We start from the raw sequence: 23,260 nt of genomic DNA, 5'->3' as shown, positions 1-23,260 counted from the left end.
ATATATATATATATATAAACTTATGGATGGGTTAAATGTAAAAGTAAAATTTCATTAAGTAAAATATTGTTGACTTTTCTCTGGAGATCATACAAACTCCATATATAACATTGGACACTTCAATGGGAGTGTCTCTAAACTTCAGATATTACAAAACAACATGTTTGTTTATTTAGGAACAGTATATTAATAAATCGTGATGGTATTCTTTTTGTTAAATATCGCCCCCTGTAAGTAAACAGCAGATTAATGTAACTCCCTGAAGTGCCACAGACAGACACTGGGGACAATAGAGGCTGGGATTAAGGACCATGACCTGATATGGGTGAGTCAGGTGATCAGCCCTTCACCCACATTGCACCAGTTTCTCAGGGGTTTTGCCTTTCTACACTTTTTGACTGTCCATTGTTTACACTTCCTCCTGGCTAGTGTGGTCTGTGAGGGCTTGTCCCAATGTGGAGCACAGTTCTCTGGTTTCAGGATAATGCAGACTGTGTGTGGGACAGGTCAGTTCCTCTAGAACCAAATCGAAACTCCCTGAGTGTTAAACAGGTTCTGCAAGACTCAGAAAATATGGCTCCTCTAATTATAAGACACCCAAAACATAACTGACCACACATGTTTATGGTTTATAGTCTATGCCATGATGAGTTACTGAACTTTATGATGTAAATATGTTTTATACTTTGAGCTGATCACTTCTGATATAAGGGTGAGGGGAGTATATTATGGAGTTTATTTTACATTTCAAATATTTACTATATATAAAATGTGCTACTTTACATTTTACTATAAGTAAATATATACTTTATAGGGGTAGTTTCAACCAGTTTATATCCAGGGAGTGAAAAGGTGAATTAATATTTGTGCAACAAATGAATGCTTATCAAAAAATTATTAAACATTTGTGGAACAAAGAGAAATATGCTTAAAATAACCATTTAATGGGGGGTTTGCACATTTGAAATAGCTGAGAAGAATGAAATATATTAAATATGAACCTCATAAAACTAAGTGGTGTTTTGGTTTACCAAATAATGTAATATGGTTTGAGTTCCAGAGCTAAGAAAGCTGGCTATTTTTTATCTGGTGTTTTTGGTGATGGTGAATGTGTTCTAGGAATTCTAGGAAACTGGAAAAGAAAAATGCATGCAGGCTATCCTTACTGGCTGGAATAATCTGATTGGCCACTCATGAACAGTTACAACCAATCAAATTCAGGAGTGGCCTCAAACCAGCCTAGGTGTATAAATGACACCGGAGTTAAGTTAATCTGAGCCAAACCCAGACAGTGACCATTTGGAAAGCATCAGTGTAAGTACTTCATATAAAATCCTTTCCCGATCTTCCCCTTAACACCCCCCCCCCCCTTTGTTTATTGTGCATATAATAGTATTTGTATCTCAGCTGTGTGCTTTAAGTTGATTAGATTCAATGTTTTGAAGTAGTGTTTTGTTATTTTCTGTGTATTATTTTATTATGTATCTGTTATTCGTGTATACGTATTTTTAAAACTGTTTTCATAACATAGAACCTGATGGCCAAATCATAGAAATGGAACAAACCGAGAGATATCAGACCATTCGAAATTCTTATCCATAAAATACTTTCATGATAAGTTTTCAAAAACATAGATAAACAGCTATGCATCTTAAACTGTATAGTACTGCATTATTATCAAGCAAAAAGTAATCATTGCTGCTTTATCAAGAAAATAAATGGCATATTTGGGGATGTAGATAAGTGTATACACTTTTCAGTTAGTGTCTTTCTAATATAAATATTTAACCAAAAAAGTCAGTTGTGGCCTTTTTAATTGCTTCATCTAACTGAGTTTTATTATGACATCTGTAGTCTGTGTTTGACATCTGTAGTCTGTGTTTGACATCTGTAGTCTGTGTCGTCATCTGATTTTGTGAGAGAGAGGCTGTATGATGTTCGGACACCCACTAATTGCATTCTCTTTACTTCTTTCCACAGTCAGCCCTCATACACTGTGGTAATTCTTTTTCGTAACACCGCCAACATGAACTCCAGCCTGTCCATGCGTACGTATTCATTGGGCCGCCAGCCTTCTTTCTCAAGCGTATCTCTGCGAGATGGGGGCAGTCGTGGCCGCTCTAAAGCCCCAGTGTCTCTATCGTCTGCCAGCACGCTGTCTTTGTCACGTTCTGTCTCTGTGGGTAATGGCCTTAACATACTGAGTAACCTCTCTCTGAACGGCCTGGCTGCGGGAGCCAGTGAGAAGGAGACCATGCAGGGGTTAAATGACCGACTGGCCAGTTATCTCAACAAGGTGCGGTCACTTGAGAAGTCCAACACTGACCTGGAGATGAAGATCAAGCAGCTGATGCTGGAGAGAGCTCCCAAAGGTCATGACATTGAGAGTATGATTGCTCAGGCTCATGCTATTGGGCAGGAGGTTTGTACATGGATCTTACTTTCTTACATCTCCTGAAATTTAAGAAATTATTTTGGTCAAATTGTTGGAAATATGGGATTTGTGATAATATTGGAATTCTTTTGGCTTAAATATTATTGGCACCAGACTTATTTTTTAGACTGGAGTAATACATTTTAAACGTATTTATCACAATCTGAAAGAACAGGATGACATGATGAAGCTGTAAACTTTGCTTCAATTTTTAAATTATTTAGTTGCACTGATAAACCTCTATAAGTAATAAAACATCAATAAGCTTATTTCTTTAATGCTGATCCAGGTAACTCTACATAGTTCAAGTTTAAACTATGTACAAGTATACTGTAAGCATAAGCAGAAGTATACATGAAAATAATGATGATATTAATGCAAAAATTAAATTAGATCATGGCAGTATGTATAATAGCAAGAGTGTGATTTATTTTTTGTATTTGTTTTATTTTATTTTATTTTATTTTATATATTTTTGTAAAATGTAAGGGTTTAAGATGTATAAATACAATTAAATTGTTCAATCTCATCTTTACAACTTATAATATATACTAAATAATGAGATGGTGCTCAGTTGGTTTAACTGAATTTGGTAAAAGGAAGTCACTGATAACTGTGCTCTTTAGGTCAGGAAAAAGACCCTGGAGAATGCCCGCATTATGCTGGAAATCGACAATGCAAAGCTTGCTGCTGATGACTTCAGGATTAAGTGAGTCTCTTCCAGGGAAAGTGTGACTAATGTTTTTGTTTAGGTTTACATGATGTATCTGTACTGTTTTTGTTTATAGGTGGGAGGCAGAAGCTGCTCTTTGTCAGTCTGTGGAGAGAGACTGCGTTGCTTTACGCAGAGCCAAATCAGACCATGATCAAATTATCACTACTCTCAGAGGAGACCTGGACAGTCTGAAAGAGGAACTATATTTCCTAAAGAAGAACCACGATGAGGTAATGTTTATGAACAAAAATGTCTATCAGGATTTTATATTAAAGCAGGGTTTCCTGCACTACACAGTATTCAAAAATATTCTTCACTGATTAATCCAAGAATAAGCTTAGCCCCTGTCTAAGAATACCATATGCTTTATTTGATTATGCTAAAAATTAATGTAACTACAGTATAATAAACCTAGTACAATGTGCTCTAAAAAATATTTTCTTAGACCCATATGTCAAAGCAGAGAACATCTATCAACAGGCTTTATCAGTATGTGAAGGGGATGCTCAATTTATATGACAGCTGACAGCTGCAAAGCTAATAATATGTATTGTAAATGGAAACACCCAGTCCATCTCTTTCCCACAGTTAGTACATACACACACACACACAAATGTAGGGGACAAAAGTCAGAACCTAAAGGATGGGTGTGTTTAGACAGCCAGGTGCGGTTCTCATATTATGTACACATGACAGCAATCCTCACAGAGCACTGGGAATATTAGAATACTATACAAAAAGCCTGCCAGGATGTTTGCTAGTTTTATTATTGTATGTAAAATGTATGACATGTAATTGCTATCTATTAGGAATTGGTGTGGGGTATATGTAAGATCTACAGAGAAAGAGAGAGAGAGAGAGAAAGAGAGAGAGAGAGAGAGAAACAGAGAGAGTACAGAAACAACGCTTCTCTGCTGTACATTAACATTACAACCTCTACTGTGCTCAGTGTGTTAAAATGCTTGTGAAAATGTAAACCAACTGGTCAAACTGACGTAAAAAAAAGTGAATTAGAAAGAAACAGCCACTTGTGATGCTCAACTTTATACATGACTCCATTAAAAAAGTGTTTAATCGACAGTTACCAAGTTTTCTGGTTTATCATAAAAATTTGCTTTAACTGCAGCGCCATTTAAGGTTGGGAGGAAACGGTGACAGAAACGGGACAATTAAATTATTTTCCAATTTTCTGTTCCACTTTAAACTGTGCTGCTGTAACGTGGGTGCACTGGCACCAAAACATAAAGCTATGCACTAAGGTAGAACCAGAAATAACAGAAAGAAGATAAGTCTTCAGCCACCCAGTGTTTAATTAAAGCCTTGTCCAATGAGTGTGCCACTGGCCCCTGATTGACAGGTGAGGAAGCCATGGAAATGTAAGTAATGTAATTGCAAAGCAGAGAAGCCATGTTTCCCCTTTAACATTTGAATTTTACCCTCTTTTTTGTGTGGTGGTGAGTTTGAACAGTATATTTCAAACTCATTGTTACTGTGGGCAAATACATATTATATATAATGCATAGGTAAAGAATATTTTATCATTTTGACATTGTTATTGCATCATGTTGATATAAATTGAAAAACACTTTTAAATTTAAATAAAGATATTCATAGCATTTAAATCAATGTAAAATGAAATACTAATAGATGTCTACCAAATTGTACATGTAAATTGAATCTGAAAATGAATTTTGAGGTCAAACTTGCATGTATGAGCGGAGCATTTACATTCAAACTTAGGAATGCATTGCCATTTTGTGTACAACATTGTCAATACTAATATGCTTCTATATTGTTGAGTTAAACTGGAAATATTGATTTGTACAGGGTTAGAGTTAACCATATTTTATATCATACAGTACATACTTGTATATAACTGAAACTAAAATATAAATCTGAAACCAAAATATACAGTGGACATCTGAAAAATAAAACTAAGCTTATGATACTCTGCAGGAAATTAAAACACTGAAAACCCGTTTGGCCAATGAACAAGTGAATGTGGAAGTAGATGCAGCCCAGGGGCCAGACCTTGGAGCTATCATGGCTGAACTGAGAGCTCAGTACGAGGGAATAGCTCGCAAAAACAAAGAGGAAGCTGAGATGTGGTACCTGAAGAAGGTCAGTAGGTGAAAAAAACAGCTCTTATTTTAACCCATCATTGGCTATACAGATAAACTGTTTCGTTTTTTATTTCATTATTGAAATTCTTACACATTGGAAACGGAATCTGCATGGCTTTATACTGCTATATTTTTGCTATATTTTATTATATAAATTAGTGTTGGCTAATTTTTTTTTACCTTATCTGTATCTGACACGTCTTTACTCAATGATTTATTAACACATACAATTTTGTGTTTATCTGTACTTAACAAAACATGTTGTATTTAAAACTGTATGTTACATGATTACAGTTTAAATGATAGTCTTTTTGCAGTTGGAGGCAGTGCAGTCAGAGGTGAAGGAGAGTAATGAAGCTTTACGGTGTGCTCAGAATGAGCTCAGTGAGAGACGTCGTTTTCTACAGAGTCTTGAAGTGGAGCTGGACAGTCTCCGGAAACAGGTAAACCTAAGTACTTCTGTCCTTTGATTAAGAAAGAGATTCAAAAACAGTTGCATAAAGTTGAATAGCCATTTTCCTTTCAAGTTTCCAAATGTTTAATTTCCATGAACCCAATTTTCTAACAAATGTAGTCCTAGCACTCACTTTCTCTACCATTTACCCAATGCTATAATATTACCAATCTATAAAGATAAAGGCCAAGATTTGCTTCCTCCAACACTTGTAAATTCTGCTACTGCATCTGTTCACATTGCTGTTAACACAGTGCCAAAAGTGCCAACACACTCAGAGGAGAACATTAATTTTAAAATACTGTTATGTCACAGAACAGATGCCCGTGTTACCTAGCAATGTGAATAGTGATTATAAACACACTTTAATTTAGTATATTTGCCTCAGCTTGATGGATACTATCATTTATAATATGAATTGGGGCAGCCGTGGCCTAATGGTTAGAAAAGAGGACTTAGGACTGAAAGGTCGTTGATTTGATTCTAATGACCGGCAGGAAAATTGGGGGCAGTGGGAGTGAAAGAACAGCACTTTCCTCCTCCCTCAATCCACAGCTGAGGTGCCCTTGAGCAAGGTACTGAACCCACAAGTGCTCCCCAGGGATGACTGCTAGCCACTCTGTGTGTATGTGCACAGCCAGTGCACTAGTGTGTGTGAGTGTATGTGTTTTCACTGCCAGAGCTGGGTTAAATGCAGACGACACATTTTGTTGTATGTTGTACAATGACAAAGGAATGCACTTTTTAATAAAATGGGACACTGACACAATATTAATGTTTTCCCAGTAAACAAGGGACGTCCCTGGACGTTCAAAATAGGTCTAAAAGTAGTCTGTCGGTCAAGGATATATTTTAAACGTCAATGGACGTCCAAATTCCATCTTAATAAGTTAGTTAAGTGGTGACCAATCGATAACGTCAGTGGACGTCCAAAATGCGTTTTATACAAGTAATTTATTTCGGGACCAATTAATAACGTCAATGGACGTCCAAAATACGTCTAATAGTCGTCTTTTCAATGTCTGTGTTTAGACATATATTCAACTTTCATTTTCAACCTTAAGAGAATGTTGACTAGACGGCAGTCATTACGTTATTTCAACGTTGAATCAACGGCTAAATGTTTACTGGGTTAGAAGGGATACAGATTTCTAAACCATTATACTCTTCTGTGTAATATATATTGTATGTGTCCTAGCTTTAAGAAGATTGTCCTTAGAAATAGCAGAACTTACTAGTAAAATTGTAGTCTATTATTTGTCAACATCAGCAATATACTTGATAATAACAATATGGTAAACATTTGCTAGAGCACATATTACCTTATTGTTGGATAGTGCTGTTAAAAGCTAACAGGTTAATTCTTGAATATTTGTAGATATTTGCTATTTTATAAGTATAAAGAGATTATTTTTAATACATATAATTGTATTTTTTTTGTGTGTGTATATATACATATATATTATTACACATAGATAGGTGGGATACTTCACTGCTATTTATTCACATTGTTCTAATCTATCCAGGTTGGTGTTCTAGAGGGGAACCTTGGGGAAACTAACCATAAATATGCCATGGAAATGGAGAACATGCAGGGCACACTGACACAGCTTGAGGATGAACTCTCACAGCTACGTCTGGACATGCAGCGCAACAAAACTGACTACGAACAGCTACTTCGAGTCAAACAAAACCTAGAGCTGGAGATCGCCACCTACAGGAGGCTACTGGAGGGAGAGGAGGTGTAAGTACTGAACACATTGAACGAAAGTAAATCATTTTGTTTGAAGTGTGCAGCTGAGAAAACATTTGTTATTAATATTATAATAATTATTATTATTCATTTATTTGTTTGTTTGTTTGTTTGTTTTGTTTTTTAGGGTTAAGGAAATTGCAGTTCCTAAAAGTAAGTTGTTGATCTGGAGAATTGTTAAAAACATAAAGAGCCCAAAATCTATAGATTCATCATAAACTAGAACCTATATAATTTGCTTTTGCAACTTTTTTGAGACTTTAACAGTTTTTAGAGTACAGTAAACATATTTATCATATGGGCCCTTAATTTACACAGATCCATAAATTCCTGTCTTCCAATATATACATTTTTTAAATTCATTCATTTATTTTATAAATATTATGTTTTACATGTTATGTTCTGCTCATTTGTAGAAGAGCCTGAGGTAAGAACACGGAAGATTGTTAAGGTTGTCACCCAGACTATGGTCAATGGCAAAGTGGTGGACGAATCCAGTGAGGTGGAACAGATTGAGGAGCGCAAGAAGTGAGTTCTGCGCTCCATCATTACTTCAGCCATCATGTCTGTCACCCAGTCACATCTAAATGGAAAAACATATCATAATAGGCATCAGCCATCTTGATATTTCAAGGCATTCAACACAGATCTTTCCCAGAATCAGCTCAAATCATGACCAATAACAATACTAACAAATTACTAGCCCGTTGTCACCTGTGGAATTTATTTACTGTTTGAATGTGAAAGAAATAAAAGTAACAGTTTGAGATTGCTGTGTCAGATGTCTCATTGTCCTGTACAGATACGTTTTAATCAGAGGAGAAAGACTTTAAGAAATGATTAATTTTTACTAATATGGAAACAGGTAACTACTTCAAGGTTCTAGTGTATATTTCTTTTCTTTTACAGGTTTGATCCATCACTGAATTTAATACTAGAGAGAGTCATATGAAAGCAGAAAGCCACAATATACAGGAGAGAAACACAAACTGTCCTGTACCATGTGGTATTATATTGCTTTACCATGTAGTAGTGTTAGAATGTAAAGAACCAGTCTGGTCAGAGCCTACAGTGTAGTGATGGTAGAACCTGAGCAGAGATACAAAACCCCAGCAACTCTGTGAGAAAAGAGAGAGTAAACCAGCCTTGGCACGTAATCACAGTGGTTTCAAATGTCTGTCCTTTTGTGATGTCTGTGAATGAAAGGCTTTCCCGTGCCATTCCCCCTCATATGTTGTTGCACTGAAGCTTTTTCCTTTGTAGATACAGTAGTAATTTTACTGATTAGCAGAGTTCTAATAGTAGGTCTAATTCTTACTTTTCACCCAGAAGGGCAGTGTAATAGAACAAATCTCAAACATTCCTGTGTAAATTTCAGGGTGAAATTATTATTCGGGTAAGTTCAAGTACCACATACTCGTAGTAGGTTATAAAGCATGGTGTGATCTGAGGAGAAGTTACAAGATAATCCATTAGATAACAGGAACAATAGAACAATTGTTTCCAGAATTAGAGTTCAGAATGTTATTAAATGTTATGGGAACTCAAAACAATCATGCAAGTAGATACCATAATCAAGTTTTTAAAATCTTTCATCTTTTTTTGTTGTTATTACTGGGAAATGAAATGGAGAAATTTATACAAAGGGCTGCACGATGGTGCTGCAGGTAGAGTCGCTGTCACACAGCTCTAGGGTCCTGGGCTTGTGGGTGTGAGCTCAGCTCTGGGAGACAGTCTGTGAGGAGTTCTCCCTGTGACTGTGTGGATTTCCTCTGGGTGCTCTGGTTTCCTCCCATGGTGAAAATACACACGTTGGTACCAGGTCTGGTTCTGTAGTGATTCTGAGTTGGCACCGGACCCACTGCAGTTACAGACAATGAATGAATGAATAAATGAAAAATTATATAAAGTTTGAAATTTACTCAAAGAATTTGCTGCGGTTTGCTGCATGGTGTTTTTTGAAACATGAACGGTGTGCACGAGAGGCCAGATCTCAAAATTAATCAGTAACAATCACTGAATGTTTGGGATTCACTTAAAATCACTCATGACTTTATATTTGTTTGTTCTTTTTTTCTCTTTCTATGTTTTTCCCTTTTCCCTACTTCTTTCTTCTTCTGTCCTCTGTTATGTTCTATCTTTTTCATTTTCTTTCCTTCTTTCTTTCTTTCTTTCTTTCTTTCTTTCTTTCATTGTTCCATTCTTTATTTCTTATTCATTCTTCCAGATGTGTGAAAACAGTTTATTGTTATTTTGTTTGGAAATTAAGTGATGCATGGTCAGTTTTTGCACAGTAAAAGAAACAAGAGAAGAAATATATTTTGAAAACATTTCTTTGAATTTCATGAGAATTTACAGTTATGAGCTGACACATGAAATTCATACAAATAACCACAGTGAACAGCTTGGAGTAATCTGAGCTTGTCATGAGGGAGAATAACCTACTTATGGGAGATTCATGTTTTGATATGTTGTCTGACACTATTTATTATCTTCTATAGATGATATGATGATATGGTTATGATAAACTGGGGTGTGTATTTAAAAAGATCGGAATGATACAGACCTCCCTGAGGTAATAGTTGTATAGAGCTGAGGTAAATTCAATACCTTCTTTCACCCTGTCAAAGAATAGCTCACAACTAACAGCTTTTACACTATCAGTCAATCTATAAAAAATGTATATGTAATTAATATTAGGGATATAATATTGTTGTACCGCTTTTCTCTCTAAATAGAAGTGTGTGGACACATGTTCATCCAACCTGTCTATTTACTTGAAGAATATAAAATGGTGTTGATGATGAACTCCAGAATACACATGCACATATCCAGAATATAAAAATCCTTCCCAAAATTTTATTTCAACACCCTTGACAGATCTACATCTGATTTAAGATTAGCATAGATGCCAAACACCTGGAATAAATCCTAGACTATTTTTAGTTTTTTCCACCATTTGTAATATGACGTTTGTACCCCATTTGCTTCAAGATCTACTGCAAAGGATTAAAACTACATGTTAGTACAATTCTGAAGTGATTTGATCGCATTCAGCCAGGTTGAGGGACTCTTTGGATGACTGCCCCCTGGTGGAGGCCAGGATTATAACTGTCAATAATTACATTAAAGATATTTTGCATAAATATTTGCATACATTTGCCATAAATAAATAAATCGAATTAAAAATATTATTTTGTTTGTTTGTTTTTAGTTTGAGCTGTATCTCTTATGATGCAGAACATTGCACTGCATAGGTCACAAACAGAGTAGAACATGGTGAGGCTTTTAATTTGTATTGGGCCAAGTATACATTCATTCATTCATTCATTATCTGTATCTGTATTCATTCACTTATCCAAGTCAGGGTCGCGGTGGGTCCAGAGCCTACCTGGAATCATTGGGCGCAAGGCGGGAATACACCCTGGAGGGGGCGCCAGTCCTTCACAGGGCAACACAGACACACACACATTCACACCTACGGACACTTTGGAGTCGCCAATCCCAAGTATACATCCTCTTTTAAAATATCCATCCAACATCAATATTACACATAAACATTTCAAGTATATTGGCATGTGCAGCGAGATGGATTTTGAAACACAGCCATACTGCCAACAAACAAACTACCATTACCAAATGTGCCATAACTAAAAGCAAATAAACACAGTAGTATTTGGGCATGGGTCTGGAAGAACTTAATTCACTGCCAGACAAATCTCCCTGACAGTGGATAGTACTCTGCACATATAAGTTCTCATGCACCTAAAACAAACACACATACATACCTAAATATATAAAAAAGCCCTCCCTGTTATTAACACTGAACAACGACCTTCATTGACTGTAACCACTTATCCCATTCAGTGTTGTGGTGGGTCTGGAGCCTACTCGGATTCGATGAATGCAAGTAAGAACACCCAAAAATAACCCCAAAATGTTGAACAGGGGAAGCTGTTGGTGGTGGGACCTCCCCATGATTCGTAGCCCTGCCCAGTGTCTTGAAGCCAATACACAGCGTCCCAAAGGACAAAAAGCACCCACAGAAGTCTTATCAATCATTTTACAGTTCAACAGGCAACTCAGAGCATGCATTTCACATTGGGGCCTGGTTGTCCCAGGAACATAATCTCTTCCCCTCTAGGCACTCATAGTAAAGAAGGTACACAGTAGCATAGGGTGGTAGAACAGGGTGTTGCTCTGCAAGCATCTGGAGCAGTGTTAAATCTTGGAATACTTCCTCAGCACTGTACTCCACCTCAGGCCCCTTGTGCTGCAAAAACCATGAGAGCAAAGCATGGTCGCTATCATAAAAGGGACACCAATAGAGATGAAATTGGAATAGCCCTGCCATCACACCTCAATGTATGAGGAAGTATCTATGCTCCAGTCTGTGATCATTCACTGAGCTTCTCTCTGTCTGCTAGCAATCACAGCTCTGGCCTTGATCCTTAATGTCCTCAGCACTATAGGGCCATTGTAAGCATTAGCCCAGTTGTTAACTCCAGGTATCTTGCTAGCATTAAGAGCAGATAGAAGAGACAGAGGCACAGTGTCATTTATTTTCTGCAGCCACTGCACATGCTTTTTGCCTGTGTGACTCTCTGCCTGTGTGACTTTTATCTCTAGGGAATGCTCTGGCCCCATGTGCTGGAGCTCTGCTCTCCTAATCCAACATTGGGTGCCGTGAAAATATTAACACATTTCTTCCCGGAATTACCATTTGTTTATTTATGTTTATTTAACAGTGCCTCAGTCGCTTCCAAGAAATCCTCACCAAGAATGCATTCATCCTGTTCAGGAGTTAACCAAAACTGTTGCACACACTCAAAACTTTATACAGCAACTGATTTTATTCCATTCAGGTCAATGTGGACTTTGGTAACGGACATAAGCTGGAACACTGCTGACTCCCAGTCATCTGTGTGCCACTATTAGTGTTGGGATGTACTCTAGTTTCCGCAGCAAAACCAAACCACCGTATCAATGAGCATGTTGATCCATTTTCCACTTATGCAGCACCCGAGCCACATTCCTTGCAGAAGCAGCATTAACAATGAAGGTAATTCTTGTCTCCCCACTAGTCTTGGCATACAGAACCAACAAGCCCTCACTTTTTGCATTGCCAGCAAATAATCCCTTTTCTGGTATATATTGATAGGCTTTTCTGCATGGCATAGCACCTCACACTGTACTGGTCACTGCAGGATGAATTCTGCTTGCTCAACCTCATCAATGGCTGCACTTAGGCTGGAGCACCACTAACAAATTGTGCTGCCTTAAGTCCTCTGATGTTAATGTGTTGAGAAATTTTTCAAGAGCCAGTTTGCAGAAAGTCGCCACCTCCATTGCACTGCTCTCCCAGCAGGCCCTGGAGTTTTGCAGCTGTATCCACTGCTGGGCAACATCATCACCATTCAATTGAATTCTTTCATCCTGCTCACAGAGTTGGTAACCTTTGGTCTTCTGACATCACTGTATGCTTCAAACGCTGTTGCTTCCAATGTGTCAGCTGTTTCTCCCCTGTAGTCCTCTGTTGTTGCTTTTCCAGGTGCTATTGACTACCTAACACTGCTGCAGCTGTTAATTGTACTGTCTTATGTAATTATTGGAAATGGTAACATATTACTGCACAGGTGCATTTTATGTTGTATTTTGTAGTTTGTTGTTCTATGAAAGCACAATCATCCTGGAGGAACGTTTCCCTGTGTAGTGTGCACCACTGTATATGGTTGAAATGACAATAAAAACCACTTGACTCAACTTGACTTGAAACAAATATAAATAATCGTAACAATTAAACTCTATTTGGAAAAAAATACGTGATATATATATATATATATATATAACGTAAGGATCTGTGCTCCCCCTACAATAATGTATTCACTTTTACAGCAGGGGTTACTGTCCTCCAAAAGTTACACAGTTCAGATGCTGCAGTTCTAAGCCTAGAATAAAAATGACAACCTCTGTTGGTTATTTTTAGGTAAAAAAAAAAACTCTTTATTTTGAATCTACATGGATGGTGAATTAACGAGTGTACTAGACTATTAGCACAGTAACAAGGATGAACACTGCTATTATATTGAGGGAGATTACTGCATCAAGGCACAGGACAGTATTCTCGTAGGGAATATAGTGGTATTTGAGACAGGGCCGTGCTTATTCCGGTGTTGGCTCCGCCTCTTCCTCCGTTGGGAGCTGGTGATGAAAGAAGATTCTGCCTGTTTCTCGAATACACGGTAAGTCTTTAACTTATTTTTATAATGGGGAAAACGGTTTTGGAGTTTGCTGTTTCTCTATGGGTTGGGCATTACGACAGGACCACATCTGGCTTTTATTTATCTAGGAGAATATTCGCAATGGCTTGCTTTCCAGCTAACTGGCTAAAGGCCAACTTCATGTACTGTAAGACGGACTTTCTTGTGTGTTTTCTGAATCGTGTATGATGGGTATGTGTTTGAGTATTCATGTATGTGCACATGCGTGTATTTATATGTGTATGTAAATAGGAGATCAGCAAAATGAGCTTCTTCTTTGCTACCCTCTTTGTGCAATTTATGAACTCCACTTAACAGTTATCTACCGTGTATCTGCAGCTTGTAACTACCACTACATACCTGCATATTTGATCCACCTTTTAGATGCAGAAACAAAAACAATTCCTCGTCTGTCTAGGCAAACTTTGTTATTTAGTTTTATTTGGGATGTGATACAGCAACCTTATCCTACATAAATAATTGTAAAAGAGTTCTTGGAAGACTATGGGAAAAATATGATCAAAATGTAAACAGTAATTTACATATCGTCGTTATTTACATTTGAACACAGCAGCTCTCCTTCACACTGTGAACATTTCGTGATGAATTGACTTATAGTGACATCCACTGAAAGTTAGAGTTTATTCCTTCTCCTGTAAAGTTTCTTTTTTGACAAATACATGTTTTTAATTGGACAGCAACGATATATTATTATATATTCATTACATTATTAGTACAAGCACTAATTACTTAACTACTTAGATGAAACATAAGTCTGCAGTCTTGCAATATCCCAAACTGACATTAAAAAGACTTACAGGGTCGTTCTAGACTAAATGTAAAATGTAATTCTTGCATACTGTATGTACAAGAGGGACATATTTACAATTTAAAGACTACAAGAACCCCTCCTCATGATACGTTGGTACACATAGCCATTTAACCATTAAAAGGCAAAATTTCACATCGGTATTTATTAACTTAGGATAAATGATCAATAAGTGCATTCTTTATTCCTCGGGGAAAATCCTAGTGGTTGTTTTTCAGAGGTGGCTAAATTAAAAATTTGTTTAATTTAATTACCTGGCAGCTTTAATCAGCTCAGAACAGCATTTGAGGTGTCAGGGCATTTAAAACAACATTTTTGGAAGGGCTTTAATCTTGTGGACCTGAATTTGCCACCTGTTTTATGACACACAGTCGTTAGAAAGCACTGATGAACATAAAACACAATGCAAAAATTAACTTTAAATAATTACTTCAAACCAATGAAATTAAGGAGATAGCTGCACTAAATGATAATATGTGAAAAACAAAAAACAGCTTCCTAAGATTAAATTGAAAGATTACAAGGCAATATAACTTCACAAAATAGAAATGCTCTTTAATGTAGTGTGTATATATTTATATATATATATAAAAATGTCACTATGTAAAATTTGCTTGTAATAATTACTATATAGTTTTTTTTTAAATTCTGAAATATTATACAGTACAAAGTAATTATACTTGGACTTTTCAACACCGTAAAAATGATAAAAGCCTAATTTCAAAATAAAATGCAGAACACATTCTAATCATATAAAAGTAAATATATAAATGTGTCTTTTATAATTTAACTGATTAATGGCTCTGCTAATTTTCAGGTAAACCATGGCTCAGGATGGTGTTATTCTGCAGTTCAGCTTTGCTACATTTGGGGACTCCATGTTACAGAAGATGGATGTACTCAGAAGAGACAGACGCTTCTGTGATGTAATTGTCCGCATCAATGACTTGGAGATTCCTGGGCACAAAGTCGTGTTTGCTGCTGGCTCTCCATTTCTCAGAGACCAGTTTTTTCTACAGGACTCACATGAGGTGGAGATATCCACACTGCAGGATGCAGAGGTTGGGCGGAGACTGCTTCTTTCCTGCTATACAGGGACACTTGAGTTCCCTGAGCTGGAACTGGTACATTATCTGACGGTTGCCAGTTTCCTACAGATGGGTCATATTGTGGAGCAATGCACACAAGCCCTGAATAAGTTTATTAAGCCTCATAAAGTCGATGGTAGCCATCACTGTCATCAGCCTTCCAATGTTAACACACAGCAGAGGGACCCACCGCTTATTGAGACAGTATATGATGATGAAGATGTGGACAATGTTATTGAAGATGACAATGACGATGATGTGATTATTGAACCAAGGTCTCCTCCTTTGTTTAGCAATACCCAAACTAAGGGCCAAGGAGAAGAAAGCACCATCAATATTATTAAAGTAGAATCTGTTGAAGATCGAATGCAGGAGATGTCTGAAAGCTACCAAAGTCGTCCCCCTCGCTCCCCCACATTACGATCTCCAGAGCCCCAGCATTCCCTCATTAACTCAACTGTAGAGACACGTCCAACTGAGATGGCAACAAATCCTGGGCTTGAATATCCACTTTCATCTCCTGGTCCCAGTGGCTCAGGGAAAGAAAATGTATGGAGCGGTTCAAGAAATTCCGAAAAAAGCCTTCAGTGGTACCACCAGTGTCCGAAATGTGCTCGTGTCTTTCGTCAGCTAGAGAATTACGCAAATCACCTGAAGATGCATAAGCTTTTTATGTGCCTGCTCTGTGGTAAGACTTTTACACAGAAAGGAAACCTGCACCGCCACATGCGAGTCCATGCCGGCATCAAGCCATTTCAGTGCAAGATTTGTGGAAAGACTTTCACACAGAAGTGCTCACTGCTGGACCACCTGAACCTGCACAGTGGAGATAAACCACATCGCTGTAATTATTGTGACATGGTCTTTGCACATAAACCTGTTCTTCGCAAACATCTGAAGCAAATCCATGGAAAGAATAGTTTTGACAATGCCAATGAAGGTAACATGCTTGAAGGGTTTTAAATCTGCAATGGCTTTGCATGTCCTAAAGAGATCTGTAAAGACTTTCATGGGCAAAAGACTTGGAAACCATCTTGTACAAATATCATAGGCCAGTGGTTTTCAATCCTGGTCCTGCAAGTAACATTATTCTTCACGTTTTGGAGTTTCTGCTACTTGCAAAAATTCTGTTGTGTCGGTGAAAACATGCTAGGCAGTGGTACTCCAGGACCAGGGCTAAGAACCACTTTCATAGGCCATGTATGCACACTAACAGTTAATATGTTCTGTAATATTAATTACACTAGGCTGTGTAGATGTCCTTTTGATAAATCTAATTTATTCAAATGCAAATGTGTTTTTATAGACATTCAAGTGTAAGGGTTTCCCGTTTGGGCAGGTTAAGTCCTTATATGGTGGAGTGTTAAAATGAAATAATGGATCTTTGTGATTCTAGTCTTGTCCAAACAATGTCAGCATCATTTCATGGACTGTAAAGACTTAAACCTGTTTTAGGCAGCTGTACACTCTATTTAAGCTGTAAACTGTAGGAACAAACCCACTGACACATTGGTAAATATATTAAATCCTATGGGAATTTTTGCGCTTTTCTTTTCTTATGTCAGTAGCATGTACTTGAACCATGATTAGTACTGGCTTAAAGTGTATGTTGCCAATTATTTAAAATTCTAATAGAAAGAAATGCCCTCTACAAGTTGATGCCTATGTTTTAATACTAGTATCAATGACCCCTTACGTTCACTAAAGAAAATTTATTGATATCTTTTTCGTCTACAAAATATTGATGTAATGTTTCTACTTGGAAAACAGCAGGAAAGGCTACAGATTATGCATGGATTGGTGACAATGGTAAAATGGAAATCCCATCTTTATAAGCTTCTATAAGTTACTCAGAGAGTACTTTTATCCTGTGAATCGGTCTTTAGCATGTCGTAACATTGCTTTAGATAATGGAACCATGTCTGGATTGTACTAAAACAGAGATTTCAGCTGACTGTATCCTTATCAGATTTTTTTGTCCAAAAAAAAAAAAACGCACGAAATCTGAATCATCACTAGTGTACAATTGTCTTTGTCATCAGGTGTGACTGTAAATTCAAGCATTATTGTTTTATTTCAACAGTAAGGAAGCTTAAGTTGTCATTCATTGATAAACTTACATTTGAATTAATAAATGGATTTTATAAACACTTAAATATGTTTATATATGTTTTATAAACCGTTTGCCAGATATCAGGAAATGGAAGCCTGCATAATATTAAATACTGTATAGATTGTGTTTGTGGGACACAGAAAAGAAAAACAAGTTATAGTAGTCTTTTGGTAGATGAATATGTGAATCTAAGAAACTAAAAATCCTTGGATAAAAACTGAAAAATGTAGTCATTATCATTCACTTGGAACAATTTGTTTATTCATTCATTGCCATTTATGACTGTATTTGGGGTGACTGTGTGCTAGCGCGGGCACATAGCATGACGGCCTCCATCTACTGGGAGATTCACTGCTGTAATGAAGGTTGCAGCGTCTGATGCCAGAAACGCAATAGCATGAGCAACTTCCTCCACTTCACCTGGTCGGCCAAGGGCATGAGTGACCTTGCACTTCTCAAGAAACTTGTGCAAAAAAGTCACAAAGAGAAAACAAAAACAAAACAGAAAATAATGATTAATTAACATTGTTAAGGAAAAAAGGACTGTACTGTGCTTTAAAAACAAATAATCTGATATGAGTTCTCATCTTTTGTATTTATTGATCTAAAGAAGCTGAATATTTGTAGATATTTTTTGTTGTTGTTTATATCACAAACAAATTTTGAAAAGGGAAACCGAACTGCACTTAAAAGAGGACAATGTTCAATATTTTAGAGTGGGTTTGCATTAAAAAAAAAAAAAAAGCAGTGATATGCAAATCATTAAATGCTACATTTTATGTTCAGTAATGCGTCTTTAAATGGAGGAGAAAAACACATTGCCAAAGTTTCTAGGTCTTAAGATGAAGGGGTCTTAGCATGAAATACAAAAATCACCAAAGAGAAAAGCTAGAATAAAAATGTGTATCAGTTCTTACTTGTTTGTACTGTTCTTCATCCAGACCTGCACGTTTATGGACCTCTGTGACAATAACACCAGGGCTGTAACAGAAAGACCATGTTACATCATTAACTTTCCAGTTTCCAGTCACATCTTGTCATGTCTGACTGACATCGCCACTTTGAATGACAGCTCACCACCTGAAGCTTAATCCTAAAAAGACTGAACCGCTTTTCATCCCTGGAACGGCCAGTCTTCACCAAGGTCTTGCTATCTCATTTGAGAACTCCTCCGTTGTTCCATCTGGAGATGCAAGGAGCCGTGGTGTGATTCTGGATGGCCAGCTTTCATTCGCAACCCATACTGCAAACCTGACTCAGTCATGCAGATTTCTACTGTACAACAACCGGGGAATCCGTCCCTTTCTTTCTCAGGAAGCTGCTCAGATACTAGTCCAGTCTCTAGTCATTTCAAGGCTTGACTACTGCAAGTCACTCTTGGCTGGTCTTCCACTGTGGGTCATTTGGCCTCTTCAGCTGATCCAGAATGCAGCTGCACAGCTTGTCTTGAATTTTGAAGTTCACACACGTCACTCCACAGCTGCGCTCTCTTCACTGGCTTCCTGTAGCTTCCCGCATCAGGTTTAAAACTCTCATGTTTGCCTATAGAGCCAAGAACGAACCAGCCCCTCCCTACCTTATGGCAATGGTCAAGAGTCAGACTGAACCTTGAGCCCTTCGAGGTTCAAGTACAGCTCGACTTGACCTGCCACCCTTAAAGTCCTTAAAAGGAGGACTAGTGTCAAGACTCTTCTCTGTCCTGAAGCCAAGAGGGAGGAACGAACTTCCACTGGCTGTCTGAACAGCAGACTCTCTTACGGTCTTCAAATGCAAACTGAAGACCCATCTCTTTGTGACCCACTTAGGTGAGCACTAATCTAAGTGCCAGCCATAACAGACTGTTATTGCATTTATACTGCACTTAACTCCTTTCCTTCTGTGTATGAGCACTGACTAGTTTTTCCTTCTATGTTGGCGCACTGACAAGATTTTATTGTGTATTGCACATACTACATTTTGTTCCCTGGATAAGAGCTTCTGATAAATGCTGTAAATGAAAATGTCACTCATGTAGCTTTAATAAATATAAAAAGCTATTTGAACTTACCCAACAGAGTTGACCCGCACCTGCTTGGATGCCAGCTCTGAAAGATACAGTGAAAGAACAAAAAAATGGTCTAACAGAACTACAAATTCTATACAATCTTGCAGAATGTATTTAGTTAATGTATCTAGTCGTATGTAGTTGATGTTTTTCTTACCAAGCGCCACACATCGTGTAAACTGGTCAATGGCAGACTTGGACATGCAGTAAGCAAGTACTCCAGGAAACTTTAGTATAGAAAGAGGAAAATGTTAGAAGGACTGCATAACGTTGCTTCTAATTAAAATAATTTTATATCCAGTGTAGGAAATTAACTCACTGATCTTTGTCCATTTACACTGGACACATTTACAATAGCGCCCTTTGTTTTAATGAGATGTGGCACACATAAGTGAGTCAGGTGATAAACAGACCTAAAATCCATAAACAAATGTAGGGTTTAGTCAGGATGTAACCCCTTTGGTATAAAAGGTCCAAGGTAAAACAAATGAAATGCAAATGTTAAATGCTTACCTCACATTGACATTCATCACCTTATCATACTGTTCCATGTCTGTTGTCTCTATGGAGCCCATGGCCAGGATTCCTGCACTGTTGATGAGTACATCGAGTTTTCCAAAGTGAGCAATGGTTTGTTCAACAGTCTTCTTTACTGTGTCCTCATCTGTCAAGTCTCCTGGCACCAAGAGTGGCTGCCAATATATTAAGTGTGCATTAACCTACTGAAACTCATCTGTTTTGGATGAAATATCGAGCTTGGGGTAATTCACTTACAAGGTTTAATTACAAATAATGTCTTTTGAGTTTAAAGCAGCACTGCCTAGCAATTTTACTATGAAATTACAAAATAAAACAAGTTTAACAGGGAGAAGTGGGGATTATAGCTAGATAAACAATAGAAATTGTTTTATAATTGTATATAAACTATGTTAGTGCAAAATCTGTTGCACTACTGTATGACAACTGTGCACAACATTGGGTTTAGGTAGACATTTGAGCTTCAGCCAGAGAGAGTGACTGAGCAAAAGACTGGACATGAGTAAATATTTGACTGGCTTTTACTTCTTGTCATGAGTTTAAAAAGAGAAATGAATGCAAGACATGTTGAGCTGGCCTTTTTCTTGTTGGACTTGATTTTGTGCTTTGTCTAATTTAGTGAACATGAGTGAAGTCAGTTTTTTTTTAGGCTCATTGAGTTTATCAAAACATTGTTTTTGCAACAAATCTCATACTGAACATTTTGATCAGTCTTTGTGAATGCCACTGAATATGCCATGATTAATGTTGTGATTATTTGCCTCTGTAAACATCTTCTTACATCTGCAGTTAAAATTCTTGGAAAATCCCTGCGCTGCATAATTTATAAATCTATAAATCATGTGAGAGAACCAAGAGACAATAGCAGTGGCGAATGGCGAAACATATTGTAGGTGGGGCTGTTTTTGTCACATTGTCCATTTCAACAACTGTCCCAATTCAACTAGTGCATTGTATTCTATAGGCAGCTGCCTGAGTATGCATTTTACTGGCATATGTGCGCTCCTGAGAAAAGCACTGTCCCATTCGGAAGGCAGCATAACGTGCCTTACAAGGCAGGATCCTTATTTTGGCTGAATTCTGGATTTCCAGCGTATTAATTATTATTATTTTTTATTATTATTTTAAGTGGTAAAGTAAGAAAAAAGCTATTACTTCGAGATCCATTATGTCTCTGAGGTAAATCACTGGTACAAACTGAGGTAATCAAAGTGGTTTGCTTGAATGACAGTAAACAGAAAACAAAGGAAATAGGACTGTGTGTGTGTTGCATTAAATTTTACATTTACTTTCCAAAAATTAGTTAATGATTATAGAATTTTATAAAGTAAAAAATATCTCTTTCCATCATAAAACATGGCACTCTGGCGTCCTCTATTGACCAGCCGACAAAACAACTCCTAATAAACCACAATCCTGAAATCCACAGTGCAAATCTCATTTGTACAAAATAAAAGTCACAGGCTGAATACATAAACATGTTAAAGCCTTACATCTGAAAACATACAAACGGCAGCTTTAGTACTGTTTTCTGTTAAATAGGCAATGAATATAGATTTTAAGTAAGTGTAAATAAAGAACAAAACAGAGATGTCAGTTTATTCTGAAGCAGGAGTAACAACAAATATAGGTAGGTCTACCTTGGAAGTACCAAATTCCTCGCACTCTTTGGCAACTTGGTTGAGGTTCTCCAAATTGCGACCATTCAGTGCCAACTGAGCACCAAGTTTAGCAAAGAGCACTGCTGTGCCAGCTCCAATCCCAGAACTTGCACCAGTAATTAATGTGACTTTATCCTTCAGAGAGTTTACCTAAACATTTAAAACATACAAAGTTAATGGTTATCCAGCACGCAGATTATCACTATATAAACAAGCCACACTGACTGCGCCAGCTGATATATAAACTGTCTCAAAAAAGTCATTCTCGCACTTGAAACAGCCAAATACACATCTTTTTCCTTTTTATTTAATGCTTTAACACCAAACATGGGAGCTTATAGGTAAATGGAGTCAAGCTGTTACATGTAAGCCAAATTTGAAGCAGTATGGGAATTTTCATAATTCTAAATATTAATTCTGACTAACAACTTTTTTAGTATTTGCTCAAAACTAAACATCAATCATTATTTTAGAAAGAATTCACGAGGTATTCAGTGTGCTTTTCTTCCATCAATACTTCGAGCAACAGCTCTATATTATTACGCTGTAGTTTATTTTAATTTTATTGTACTCGAGAAGGACTAACTCAGCACTAACGTTAGGTTCCCTTCCTCGGCCCCGACCACAGGACTCCAGCTTCTTTCCACTCCAACTGAACTTACTTTAAAGGATTCCGCCGCTGCCATTTGAAACTGAGTGGTTTACAAAGGAAACGATGGCCTGAAGGCAACGTATAGACTATATAACTAATATTTTATTGATGTCAATGTTTAAGTTCACACACTGATAAATAAATATAAAAAAACGCATGGTGAGGCATTCCAGGTATGTCAAAATAAAAGTCTGGGAAGTAGTGAAGTTGTGCTGGATCGAGGCTTAAAAAAATATCTGTCTATAACTTTGACGACAAATTGAAGTCACTTTTCTATGGAGAGCTTTGATAATGTATATGGTTTTGTACGGCTGTTTCAAATGACTTATAAATTGTATAAAATCTCCATACCCACAAAATACTGTTCAATGACTGACACAGCTTTAATTAACCATCCATTTCTTTTTTGTGTTGAATTTGTGTTGTACATTAAGATTTATTAGTAGCATTAACTAGGGTGACCAGACGTCCTCTTTTATCCGGACACGTCCTCTTTTTTTAGACTTAAAAATTTGTCCAGGCGGAATTTCACAAACGTCCGGGATTTTGTTTTTCTAGAGCTTACATAGAACTTCGAGAAGCGTTTCTTTCACGAAC

At 37.2% G+C, this 23,260-nt stretch overlaps 3 protein-coding genes across 5 annotated transcripts; 2 read left to right on the top strand and 1 right to left on the bottom strand.

The window, feature by feature from the left end:
- The first annotated feature begins 1,291 nt into the window (after positions 1–1,291).
- LOC136678801 (keratin, type I cytoskeletal 18-like) lies at positions 1,292–8,233 on the top strand. Its single transcript, XM_066656940.1, has 9 exons — positions 1,292–1,314; positions 1,981–2,422; positions 3,061–3,143; positions 3,223–3,379; positions 5,106–5,270; positions 5,590–5,715; positions 7,253–7,470; positions 7,607–7,632; positions 7,896–8,233. The coding sequence occupies exons 2-9, from the start codon at positions 2,027–2,029 to the stop codon at positions 8,009–8,011; spliced, it is 1,287 nt and encodes a 428-aa protein (XP_066513037.1). The 5' UTR covers positions 1,292–1,314; positions 1,981–2,026; the 3' UTR covers positions 8,012–8,233.
- A 5,421-nt stretch (positions 8,234–13,654) lies between these two features.
- LOC136679757 (zinc finger and BTB domain-containing protein 26-like) lies at positions 13,655–17,815 on the top strand. Of its 3 annotated transcripts, none has more exons than XM_066658427.1 (2): positions 13,655–13,721; positions 15,386–17,811. In XM_066658427.1, exon 2 carries the CDS (start codon positions 15,393–15,395, stop codon positions 16,617–16,619), a length of 1,227 nt encoding a protein of 408 aa, XP_066514524.1. In that variant the 5' UTR covers positions 13,655–13,721; positions 15,386–15,392; the 3' UTR covers positions 16,620–17,811. The 3 variants fall into 3 exon arrangements, with proteins under 3 accessions (XP_066514524.1, XP_066514525.1, XP_066514526.1); XM_066658428.1 differs by lacking the exon at positions 13,655–13,721 and adding an exon at positions 13,756–13,887 and having other exon boundaries at positions 15,386–17,814; XM_066658429.1 differs by lacking the exon at positions 13,655–13,721 and adding an exon at positions 13,839–13,931 and having other exon boundaries at positions 15,386–17,815.
- A 122-nt stretch (positions 17,816–17,937) lies between these two features.
- Positions 17,938–22,831, bottom strand: LOC136679758 (3-oxoacyl-[acyl-carrier-protein] reductase FabG-like). Its single transcript, XM_066658430.1, has 8 exons — positions 22,674–22,831; positions 21,991–22,161; positions 20,327–20,505; positions 20,133–20,226; positions 19,971–20,040; positions 19,817–19,853; positions 18,687–18,750; positions 17,938–18,232 (listed from the first exon to the last, which is right to left on the bottom strand). Exons 1-8 carry the CDS (start codon positions 22,695–22,697, stop codon positions 18,074–18,076), a joined length of 798 nt encoding a protein of 265 aa, XP_066514527.1. The 5' UTR covers positions 22,698–22,831; the 3' UTR covers positions 17,938–18,073.
- Between the last annotated feature and the right edge of the window lie 429 nt (positions 22,832–23,260).

This window comes from Hoplias malabaricus, chromosome Y (assembly GCF_029633855.1).
Source record: "Hoplias malabaricus isolate fHopMal1 chromosome Y, fHopMal1.hap1, whole genome shotgun sequence".
In the NCBI taxonomy this organism is placed as follows: Eukaryota; Metazoa; Chordata; class Actinopteri; order Characiformes; family Erythrinidae; genus Hoplias; species Hoplias malabaricus.
The sequence above is the reverse complement of the archived record's forward strand: the minus strand, read 5'-3'. Positions and strand labels throughout refer to the sequence as shown.